Source organism: Brassica rapa, chromosome A03 (assembly GCF_000309985.2).
Source record: "Brassica rapa cultivar Chiifu-401-42 chromosome A03, CAAS_Brap_v3.01, whole genome shotgun sequence".
NCBI classification, from domain to species: domain Eukaryota; kingdom Viridiplantae; phylum Streptophyta; class Magnoliopsida; order Brassicales; family Brassicaceae; genus Brassica; species Brassica rapa.
This window is the reverse complement of record NC_024797.2, coordinates 6,223,655-6,234,709: the sequence shown is the minus strand read 5'-3', so window position 1 is coordinate 6,234,709 and position 11,055 is coordinate 6,223,655. Positions and strand designations below refer to the sequence as shown.

The window sequence follows — 11,055 nt, the reverse complement described above, 5'->3', positions numbered from 1 at the left end:
CCAAAAAATCAAATGTTTTAACCGAATAAACTAAAATGAATATTAATTTAAAATAATAGTTATATTTTAGAAGATTAAAAACAAAAAAACGTAAAACCTAACCAATATCCAGATTAAACAGATTTATTGTCTTTTTTATTAAAAATAACGAAACTAATAATCACATCCCGCGCAAGGCGCGGGTTATTACCTAGTAAGATAGTAACGCACAAAGCTAACACAGAAGTCACATGACACAAGAGATCGAAATTTATTGAAGAAGCATGGAATCCTCATGTAAAATTCATACAAGACCAACGATATGACATCGTTTATTCATAAGTGATTAACAAAATAAGCAAATAAGTCGAGCGATATGACATCCTTTATTCACATGACGTCATTATTTAAGACCAACAAAGTTTCCTTGCAAAGCAATTTATTTCATGTTTTGTCTCTTTTAGACTAGTTTCTCAAGTGCTTCTACGTACTTATTGGCATAACCACTGATTATTCCAGAGCTAAGTAGAGACTCCTTCAATTTGGCGTGGTTCCTCCTTACTAGGTTCCCTAGCTCGGTGTCATTGTCCATCACTGACCTAACCGCACCGCTTATGTTCTCCTTTGAAAACCATCCTGTTTCCTCTCTTTTCACCTCCACCGAAACCTCAAGTTCCTCGCTCATTAACCTGGTGTTGAATATTTGCTCACCCAAATGTGGAATAAACACTATTTGGCAGTCATTCAATAGAGACTCCCACATTGACCCAAATCCACAATGGCTCACAAAGCAACCTATCGATGGATGAGCCAATATCAGTGGCTGCTGCACCCATTCTCCCCAAACCACTCCACGCTCCTTAACCCGATCTTCGAACCCTTCTGGTAAGGCTTCCTGGATCGTAGATGCGCCTTTTGGTGGCTTTACCGCTACAAGAAATGGTAAACCGGTCAGCTCCATTCCTAAACAGAGTTCTTGAAATTCTTCCTTCTCAAGAATGATTTGGCTGCCAAGCGAACAGTATACTACTGATCCTGGTTCAAACCGGTTCAGCCATTGATGCCATCGATCTTCTAGTGGTTTGATATTGTCCGGCTCAGGAAGCATTGGACCCGTCAAGAGAACTTTTCTTTGAAATTCCCTTTCAATAAAATCGCAGAATATTCCTTCGATTTCCTGGCAAGTCCTTATCGATATGACATCGCATTTAACAAGCCCTGTCATGATCCGTTCGTAAAACGTTACTCCATCACCAAAGGGATAGGATAAAAACGACAAGAAGTTGGTTTCTTGTCCGCGAAGCACCACCTTGGACGAAGGGTACCCCGGAGGAGGAACAGTTAACTCATCTGGACTACGACCAGGGACAAATGAGATAGCTACACATGCTGCGGAAATCGTTAGAAAATTCACACACTTGGCTCCATACTCTTTAGCTACTTCAGGAATCCAGTGAGCAAAATCGAAGAAAATCAGATCCGGTTTACCTAATCGAACCGCTTCTTCGACCTGACCGCGTGTGCGATCCATAGCTGAGGCCAGAAAGCCCCCTAAGGTGATTGGTATATCCGCGGTTGTTTGGGCGCCATCAGGGAGACCATCCACAGAAGGGATGGTAAGAGTGTGAAAGACAATGCATTCTGGGAACAGATTGAGAGGTTCTAGTTGCTTCAGAGCTTTCTTGGGGAGCAAGAAAGTGATTTTGTGACCTTTCTCCGCTAGTTTGTTAGCCAGATGCAGAAATGCAGTCATGTGACCAAAACCAAACCATGGGAACATAAAAGCATGAAACTTTGATCCCATTTCTGTTGTTTTTTTTTTGTTTCTTTTCTTTCTCTTTCTTCTCTCCCAAATCGTACACCTTATCTTAAATATAGCCACAAGAGAGCCGGCATAATAAACAGCCACGAGAGAGACAAATTTTCATATTTGTTTTGTTTTTACTTTTTTGTAGAATCATTGCTTTTTTTTTTTTCTTTTTTTTTTTTGTAACAGGCTTTCAATTAAAATGCGGAAAAGAAATACAAGTATGAGTTTTAGCTCATAAGTTTTGAAAAGTTTTGGACAAGCATAGAGTTAAAGGAACCCTAGATGAAGATCCACAAACGAATCTTAAGAGAAAAGAAACAGAAATATATAAACTAGTGGTTATTGTACCCTCGGCCACGACAGACCTTTTTTACCTCTTCCACCGACGTTCGTCCATTCCATTTCTTGCAGTTTTTGTAGAATCATTGCTTCTTTGTTTTTCTTGTGGTTAGGTAAGATGAGCGGTCGTCTGTTGCTCAATTATGATATTATCGACAAAACACAAGGTGAATGAATGGACCACATCATTTAGGGTAGACAAAGATAGGATATATATAGTGTTTTTGAAATAAAATTGCCAGGCTCATGTGTTGGGTAAGATTAGTGGTACAATGGACCCACGTCATTTAGTGTTGACATAGATAGGATGTATAGTTTATTTTGTAATAAAATTGCCATGCTTATGTGTTAGGTAAGATTAGCGGTTTGTTCAATTGTGATGCTATCAACAAAACAAACGTTGAATGGACCCACGTCATATAGGGTTGACATATTATATACGATATATATATATAGTATTTTGAAGTTATTCATGATCTTTCTATTTTGAGTGCAATTCATGATCTTCTTTTGTTTTCTGTCCAAATCATCATTTTTATAATCCATGATTGTTTAATCTAAATATTCGGTATTTATATATCCGGTAAAATTTATATTTTTATCCGAAAATTCAATTTACAGAAATAAATAAAATTAAAAAAAATAATAATAAAGAAGCCTAAAATTTAGACAAAACAATAATATTTATTACAATTTTTGAATGTGAGATTCTAGAAGATCTCATGTCAAAAGAAAGATCTTCAATTAATCTAGAATTAACTATAAGTGACACAACATAAGTTTTATTGAATGTTTACTTTATATATATTAGAATAAATAAAGTACTAATGAACGAATGAAACAAAAGTAGGACACATCAATAACATGATAACACACTACGATATAGAAACTAACCACTAAGACTTTCTTTTCATATTGATGTCCCAATATTTCTTAAAATTATTTAAAGTAATTTATTTGCCAAATCTTTTATGAAATCATTACAATGAATTATTTGATTGTTTTATAAGAGTTTATCTTACAAGATATAAGATTCGTTTTTATTATATGATATTGATTTTGAATTAATGATTTACTGAGAACAAAATAATTTTTTTGAAATAATTTAGATCGGAAGTTACCAATAAAATGTTCATCAGTAGATGTTGAAATCCTTGTTCCCGGATTAACACCAAATCGTATAACTAATGAAAATCAATAAAGAACGATGAAATATTATACTTTTTTTTTGAAGATTGATGAAATATTATACTTATATCGTTATCTAACAACAATAATTCAAATGAAACCATTTTTTTATTTTTCAATGTATTCACTACTTGACTAATAACGTCTAATAAGTAACTAGTGAATAAAGAAAACACAAGTAGGATACACGAATGAAAAGAAAACAGACTAAGATATTGAAACTCACAAGCTAAAACTTCATTTTCATACCAATGTCCCAATATTTCTTTAAATTCTTTGAATTTATTATTTGGCAACTCTTTCAGGAAATCACTACAAGGAGTGATTTGATTGTTATATAGAAGTTTATCTTACAAGATAGAAAATTCATTTTATGTTATGTGGTATAGTTAATGATAGCAACGTTACTAAGACCAATGCAATTTATTTCATTTTTTTTTTTTTTTGAAACACATGCAATTTATTTCATGTTTCGTCTCTTTTAGACTAGTTTCTCCAGTGCTTCTACATACTTATTGACATAACCACTGATTATTCCAGAACTAAGTAGAGACTCCTTCCATTTAGCATGGTTCCTCCTTACTAGGTTCCCTAGCTCGGTGTCTTTGTCCATTACTGACCTAACCGCACCGCTTAAGCTCTCCTTTGAAAACCATCCTGTTTCCTCTCTTTTCACCTCCACCGAGACCTCAAGTTCCTCGCTCATTAGCCTGGTGTTGAATATTTGTTCACCCAAATGTGGAATAAACACTATTTGGCAGTCATTCAACAGAGACTCCCACATTGACCCGAACCCGCAATGGCTCACAAAGCAACCTATTGATGGATGAGCCAATATCAGTGGCTGCTGCACCCATTCTCCCCAAACCACTCCACGCTCCTTAACCCGCTCTTCAAACCCTTTTGGTAAGGCTTCCTGAATCGTAGATGCGCCTTTTGGTGGCTTTACCGCCACAAGAAATGGTAAACCAGTCAGCTCCATTCCTAAACATAGTTCTTGAAATTGTTCCTTCTCAAGAATGATTTGGCTGCCAAGTGAACAATATACTACTGATCCTGGTTTGAACCGGTTCAGCCAGTGACTCCACTGATCTTCTAGTGGTTTGATATTGTCCGGCTCAGGAAGCATTGGACCCGTCAAGAGAACTTTTCTTTGAAATTCCCTTTCGATAAAATCGCAGAATTTTCCTTCCATTTCCTGGCAAGTCCTTATCGATATGACATCACAGTTCACAAGCCCTGTCATGATCCGTTCGTAAAACGTTACTCCATCACCAAAGGGATAGGACAGAAATGACAAGGAACTGGTTTCTTGTCCGTGAAGCAACACCTTGGAGGAAGGATACCCCGGAGGAGGTATAGCTAATTCATCTGGACTACGACCAGGGACAAATGAGATAGCTACACATGCTGCAGAGATCGTTACAAAATTCACACTCTTGGCCCCATATTCTCTAGCTATGTCCGGAATCCAGTGAGCAAAATCAAAGAAAATTAGATCCGGTTTACCTAATCGAACCGTTTCTTCGACCTGGCCACGTGTGCGATCCATAGCTGAGGCCAGAAAACTACCTAACGTGATGGGGATATCCGAGGTTGTTTCGGCACCATCAGGGAGACCATCGACGGAAGGGATGGTAAGAATGTGAAAGACAATGGATTTTGGGAACAGATTGAGAGGTTCAAGTTGCTTCAGACCTTTCTTGGGTAGCAAGAAAGTGATTTTGTGCCCTTTTTCAGCTAGCTTGTTAGCCAGATGTAGAAATGCAGTCATGTGGCCAAAACCGAACCATGGAAACATAAAAGCATGAAACTTTGATCCCATTTCTGTTTCTGTCCCTTCGTTTTTTTTTATTCTTGTTCTTATGTTTTGTTTATAAAATTTCAGTTGCAGATGACCTGAAGTTTAGGAAAGTGCTATTATGAGTTGAATGATTCAAGCCTCCACGAATAAGCCAAGTCTTTAGTTTCGTTTATTTAATTTTTTTACAATCTGTGATTTCCTTTTGCTATTTTAGTTTCCGGAAATTATCCCCTAATAATCTATAGCATAATTATATTATATGCTAATTAACTGCATAATCAAAACTACGATATTATTTTTATGCTTCCAGAGTTCCAGATACATAATCTTATGGATTGCAAAGATGACATGCAAAGTTGTTACGATTATGCCAAATCTACAACTGGGCATTCATTAAATTCCGTGATTTCCTTTTTGTTTATAAGCTTTAAAAAAGTTATAAGCTAATTTCGTTCCAAAATAAAATAAAATTATTAAATAGCTAATCTTACGGGACATACGAAGAGCATGCAATGCAACATGCCCTACTACAAATCTATCTCTCCGAGACTCAAACAAAGCCAAACATGACCAATTAAACCGAACTAAATGGAAAGACTAGAAATGATAATTCATGTCTTCACAAGATCAATTAAGTTATGTTTAAATTTGCAGATATAACCATCAGCAAAACCTTAGTCGCTCAAAAGTCAAAACACATCTCCATTTATCATGATTCTTCCAACCTCACTACTTTCATTCATCACACTCTTAACAAGATCTTCCAAGGTCCGCCGCGTAAACCATCAATTATCTTTCCTCTCAAGTCTCAACCTGCATCTTCCGTCATAAGTCTCGCGTTTCAACATATGTTCACCGTGCTGCGGCACCAAAACGATCTGAAATCACTCATTAAAGACTACTACATTGAACCAAACAGAGATACTTCTCATCTTTAGTTAGTGGTAACTGTGGGAGAAAAGAACCATAGTGACAAACACTTATCAAATATTGTGAGTAATATTTTGACACCTATATACCTCAAAAATATTATAATTTTAAACTAAAGAACTGATGGAGGTTTATTTCTAAACCCTTTTCCAAAAATAGGCGTATGCCGCTAAATGGAGAGAGAACACGGTATTCTTTAGTAAAAGGCGAAAGAATAGTTCGCTTTGCCCCCACTGCACGGCTCCGTGAGTCTTTATCACACTGCTCTGCGTCTAATTTAAAGTTCAGATTCTTTAATGTTCTTGAGTTTTGTAATCGATGTGGGAGAACAAGCACTTGATATTAGTATGAATTTGAAACATCGAGATCTAGGTTTTATGAATCATTAAAGCCCAATTCATTCTAAACCCTGTAAATTTTGCTAATACTTAAGAGCCTCTTCCTCTGTTTTTCTATGAATGGAGTGGTTTTATTTTTTTTTGAAACACGAATGGAGTGGTTTAGAATGATAATAGAAAACGTTTTGAGTCTATAATCATAAAGCTACAAACCAAAAAATTGAACTTAAGAATTGTAGGGCTTTACCCCGAAGGGAGCCCTTCCAGAAATTCTCGAAGGCCCAAGACAAGCTTAGACCCAGGAGGGGGTTTGGAAATAGTTTTCAACCAGCAATAGACGCGCCTCGGTTAGTACCTCATTAGCTGCGTCATTGCCCCAAGCGCAAAGATGGTTTGAAAGTGAGAGAGAGCCTCTTTATTTATATCTAAGCAATACCTATCAACTCCACTGCTTTTTTCGATGTGGGACAAAAACTTAGCTTTACCTTTACTTAAACAAAAAACCATTAGTTGATTTAAAGCCCATTTATACCTAAGCCCAACAAATAGATACGTACCACGCTGGAAAATTATAGAAATGAGTTTATTGTGTTAGGTTACATGTGGCAGCAATAGAAATAAGACAATGATGAGAAACATACATATTACAGAGTTGAGAAATTAGTTTAAAGGGTTACAAGAGGCTCTTCTTTAGTTTTGGTGTCATTGGCTGTTGTAGCCTCCTCTTGTTTTGGTGGCTCAGTCTCATCAGAAGCTTTCTCATCAACAGCAGCTTCTTGAGTTTCTTCGGTCTTTACAGCCTCTGGAGCTGGTTCAACCTCTGCAGGTTTGGCTGGTTCAGCTTCCTTATTTTCCTCTGCTTCATCTACAGTAGACTCTTCCTTCTTCTCTGCAACAACTTCAGCTGCCTTCTCCTGTAAGTTGCCAGGGAAGAACAAAAGTAATTACACATGTTTCACCTAAAACATTAGCTATTTAGCTCAGAAACTAAAATGATATTTGATCCACAAAACCTGAGATACAGCTTCGGTTTCCACGTTCTTGGACTCAACGACAGCGTTTTCAGTGGTGGCAGGGGTTTCAAGAATATCAGACTCCTTAGGTGTGCTCGCACAGGCTCCCATGGTGTTGAACAAAAATAGTCGGTTTAAAAAACAAACAAATTACGATGGGAAGAACTGTGGAGCCAACAATGAAACTCCCTTTCTGATCCTTTTTAAAAAGCTTCAAAACTATGTTTTTTTTCCTTATTAGATGCTGAGAAAATAAATATAGGAGAAGACAATAAAGAGGTATATATATATATATACAGTGGTTGTACAGACAGCCAAGACAAATGCTATTTCAAGAAAAAGACAAAAAAATGTTCATGTCACCATTAGATTCTTTGAGGCTATCGTCTGTCAACAGGAGTACAAACCTAATACATTTATTCAACACCGTTCTTCTTCTAGCAACAGTTTCTTATCCTTGTCACAAAATCTACTTGACACTCCACAATAGCAACCAAACAAGAAAGGGATATTGTTACATGGATTATCTGTTTAATGGCAAGCAATGCAGATGAAATGAAGATGCAAAAGAACAGAAACTAAACATTTTAAGACCAAACTTGGTGCAAAAATCTCCTTTCAGAAATTAGAGCTTAGATTTGTTTTTCTGTTTGCAAACTTAGAAAGATAAACTGTTTCTCATATATCGAACTGAAAAGCTGTTACACAGATCAAAAGAATTATCATTGTTCCTAGCTCTTCTACCACCACCACCACTTCTATTTCGCTTTAGACGAGGATTCCACAGCTGAAGTTTCTTGGATACCACCATTGGGGACGAGGCTTTTGTACATTGTCAAGGCTTGAGCGATCATGTTTGCAGGATTTGCAGCTGAACTCGGAAGCAGCATCGTTGTACCCTAACCATGGAGCACAATTTATTAGCCCTTTTTGATTGATACCCAAAGGGAGGAAGAGATTGTCAAGTAGATAGGATGAGATAACTATATGGTATGGTAAAGTTGTGTTTCATAGTTGTTTACCTCCTTGGCTATGTTCCCAAAAGCTTGAATGTATTGCTCCGCAACTCTCAAACTCGCAGCCTGCATATTACAACACGATCAAAAATGAGTCTTTATTTTGGAAAGCTAAACAAGTTTCTTATAAGTCCTATAAGCCACAGAAACCTCTAGTTAGAATCTGTCAGAGAGAATCATTTATGGGAAACAAAGGTTAGATGCCTCAATGTGTGAAACCAAACTCGTCTGAAGGATCAAGTTATAAGTAGCAGCATACGACTAACATCAGTTTAATCTCATATTATACTAACCTCCACTCCACCAGTTTCCTTGAGGGATTGAGATAACATGGTCAGCCCCCTCGCTGTTGCTTGTGCTCTAGCTAATATTGCTTCTGCCTCGCCTGAAAATCAATACAACAAAGAAGAAATGTTGTGATGAAACAAAACTGAAGAAAGAATGGCTTACGTTCATGCTTACTAAATATAATTAATACAAACCTGATGCTCGATTGACTTGGTCCATCTTTGCAGCTTCTGATTCCAAGATTACAGAACTCTTCTTACCATCAGCTATGTTGATATGGGCTTGGCGTTCTCCTGTTCAAGTCAGTAAAACAGATCATCAGAAACAAGCTAAACAGGCTTTAATTCTGTATTCTTGAGCTCTAGCAAAAGCACACTGTTCAATCACAGAACACAAGTCTGCTAGTTTACCTTCAGACTCGAGAATCTGGGCTCTCTTTTTACGTTCAGCTTCAGCTTGCATCTCCATAGCAACCCTCACTCCATTAGGAGGCATGATATCCCCTGGAATACAACAACACATGTACTTAGAAATAGCCAAACAAGAGAATCCACCAAAAGAGTCAAAACAGAGAAAAAAGTACTCACTTATCTCATAACGAAGGCACTCAAGACCCCAATCTTTAGCAGCAACATTGATTGCTTCCTGCAAGAATCATTCCATCTCAAAACAATCACATGCTTGTAATAATATTCAATACATTAAACAGCTGCATTTTACATACTCTTATCTAACAAAAACTAAACTCAGACTCAGAAAACAGTTAAAAGAACCAAAAAGCTAAGCAAACTGCAAACTGTTCAATTCGAAACTAAGCTCAAGTTAAGGCAAAAGAAAATGCACTACATTCTTTTCATTCAGCGTCACAGAATCATCACATGCTTGTAATATTCAGTACATTAAACTACGAATGCATTCTCCAGCTGCATTATACAAACACTTATCAACTAAACTCAGATCCAGCAATGACTAAACAATCAAAAAAGCTAAACAAACTGCAATCTTTAAGCACTAAACATGACCAAAAGCAAAGAAAACGAACCACAATCTTGACATTCAACGCATCTCGTTCCTCAAAAGTCTTGTCAAGAGTAATCTTCCCAAGTTCACTACGCATAGTGGTCTGAGCCAACTGCATAACAGCGTAGATCGGATTCTCAACGCCGTAAGACGCCAGATGCGGATTCACAATCTGCAAAAAAAAAAAAAAAAAAAAAACTCAGCATAGATCTAAAAAGTAATTCAAAGAAGTAAAGATAACGATAACAAACCTTGACGTAAAGAACGCCATCGATGTGGATGCTGACGTTATCCTTCGTAATCGCAGTCTGGTTCCCAATCGGAATCGCTTCCTCCTTGAGCGAATGCACGTAGGCGATTCGATCCACGCCGGGGACGAGGAAGTGGATCCCGGACTCCAACGTCTTGACGTATTTGCCGAACCGCTCAATCACGCAGGCTCTCTTCTCCGGGACGATTCGGATTCCCCAGTTCACCGGCGGCTTGATTTGGTAGCTATATATAACAAAGAAGAAGACGATTAACTAACATATCACCAACCAAATCGAGCTCTAAGCTAGACTAATCCATTCACATTCCGCAGAGAGATTACGAAACCCTGAGCTTTAGATTTTACCTGTTGACGGGAGAGGTGAAGTGGCGGACGGAGGGAGTGGTGGCGGTGGCGCCGGAGAGGAGGGGAGAGTGAACGAGAGCCGAAGAGTGACGGAGGTAGCCCAAGGATCTAGCGGCGGTGGTAGCTGCGGTTCTTGAACGGATCATCATCTTTTTGTGTAACTAACTCTGGGAAGGGGAAGAAGCTCAACAAACTAAAACTCTCTTAAATCTTTTTATTTGATTTTGAAATCTCTTTTTCATTTTCTTCGACAGGCTATACATACATATATATATATACCCATGGAAAAGAAAGAACTTGGAGAAGAGGCAAAAAAGAAAAAACAAATTGTTTGGATTATTTGCTTGACCCCAAAGCAAAATTAAAGCTAATGACCTGCCTACGGATGGGTTTTTTTTTTTGGTCAACGCGGATGGTTCATTATGAACCTTCTTGTACGTTTATCTGATTCTAATTATAAGATTATGAGTTATGACATGGTTTTAAGATAAGAATGTCACATGTATATCCTTTATTGGAAAAATTAGAAATAAGAGCTTTACACTAATATTTCAATATGAACTAAAATATAAAGTGCATAAAATTACAAGATAGGATTTTAAAAGAACGAATTGATAGAACTAGACGTACAAATTACATAAACAGATTTGTTGACGATAGATTAGAAACTGAACCCTTCCGGATAAGCAACATGGGCAGTTGAGTATTGAAAAA

The 11,055-nt window shown here is 37.3% G+C and overlaps 4 protein-coding genes and 2 non-coding genes across 6 annotated transcripts; all 6 read right to left on the bottom strand.

The window, feature by feature from the left end:
- Positions 1-231: 231 nt before the first annotated feature.
- LOC103857059 (UDP-glycosyltransferase 79B6-like) lies at positions 232-1,845 on the bottom strand. The gene has a single exon (XM_009134208.3). The coding sequence runs from the start codon at positions 1,781-1,783 to the stop codon at positions 440-442; it is 1,344 nt and encodes a 447-aa protein (XP_009132456.2). The 5' UTR covers positions 1,784-1,845; the 3' UTR covers positions 232-439.
- Positions 1,846-1,943: 98 nt separating this feature from the next.
- On the bottom strand, positions 1,944-6,503 carry LOC103857058 (UDP-glycosyltransferase 79B6). The gene has a single exon (XM_033286467.1). The coding sequence runs from the start codon at positions 5,139-5,141 to the stop codon at positions 3,798-3,800; it is 1,344 nt and encodes a 447-aa protein (XP_033142358.1). The 5' UTR covers positions 5,142-6,503; the 3' UTR covers positions 1,944-3,797.
- On the bottom strand, positions 6,178-6,293 carry LOC117133093. The gene has a single exon (XR_004456935.1). It is a non-coding gene; the product is annotated as a U5 spliceosomal RNA (small nuclear RNA).
- Positions 6,504-6,624: 121 nt separating the features above from the next.
- LOC103857227 (MARCKS-related protein 1-A-like) lies at positions 6,625-7,731 on the bottom strand. The gene is made up of 2 exons (XM_009134405.3): positions 7,402-7,731; positions 6,625-7,302 (listed from the first exon to the last, which is right to left on the bottom strand). The coding sequence occupies exons 1-2, from the start codon at positions 7,510-7,512 to the stop codon at positions 7,054-7,056; spliced, it is 360 nt and encodes a 119-aa protein (XP_009132653.1). The 5' UTR covers positions 7,513-7,731; the 3' UTR covers positions 6,625-7,053.
- LOC117133090 lies at positions 6,628-6,778 on the bottom strand. Its single transcript, XR_004456932.1, has one exon. It is a non-coding gene; the product is annotated as a U4 spliceosomal RNA (small nuclear RNA).
- A 239-nt stretch (positions 7,732-7,970) lies between the features above and the next one.
- LOC103857057 (stomatin-like protein 2, mitochondrial) lies at positions 7,971-10,697 on the bottom strand. The gene is made up of 9 exons (XM_009134205.3): positions 10,342-10,697; positions 9,977-10,220; positions 9,748-9,897; positions 9,293-9,350; positions 9,116-9,208; positions 8,900-8,998; positions 8,711-8,802; positions 8,424-8,483; positions 7,971-8,300 (listed from the first exon to the last, which is right to left on the bottom strand). Exons 1-9 carry the CDS (start codon positions 10,488-10,490, stop codon positions 8,160-8,162), a joined length of 1,086 nt encoding a protein of 361 aa, XP_009132453.2. The 5' UTR covers positions 10,491-10,697; the 3' UTR covers positions 7,971-8,159.
- Positions 10,698-11,055: the final 358 nt, after the last annotated feature.

Excerpts from the sequence above, each read along its gene's own strand:
- LOC103857057 (XM_009134205.3), bottom strand. The coding sequence starts at position 10,490 with ATGATGATCCGTTCAAGAACCGCAGCTACCACCGCCGCTAGATCCTTG. Across the intron at positions 8,999-9,115 it reads CCAGATTCTCGAGTCTGAAG|GAGAACGCCAAGCCCATATC; the intron begins GTAAACTAGCAG and ends TGACTTGAACAG. Across the intron at positions 8,301-8,423 it reads TTGGGAACATAGCCAAGGAG|GGTACAACGATGCTGCTTCC; the intron begins GTAAACAACTAT and ends CTCCATGGTTAG.
- LOC103857059 (XM_009134208.3), bottom strand. The coding sequence starts at position 1,783 with ATGGGATCAAAGTTTCATGCTTTTATGTTCCCATGGTTTGGTTTTGGT.
- LOC103857058 (XM_033286467.1), bottom strand. The coding sequence starts at position 5,141 with ATGGGATCAAAGTTTCATGCTTTTATGTTTCCATGGTTCGGTTTTGGC.
- LOC103857227 (XM_009134405.3), bottom strand. The coding sequence starts at position 7,512 with ATGGGAGCCTGTGCGAGCACACCTAAGGAGTCTGATATTCTTGAAACC. Across the intron at positions 7,303-7,401 it reads AAACCGAAGCTGTATCTCAG|GAGAAGGCAGCTGAAGTTGT; the intron begins GTTTTGTGGATC and ends GGCAACTTACAG.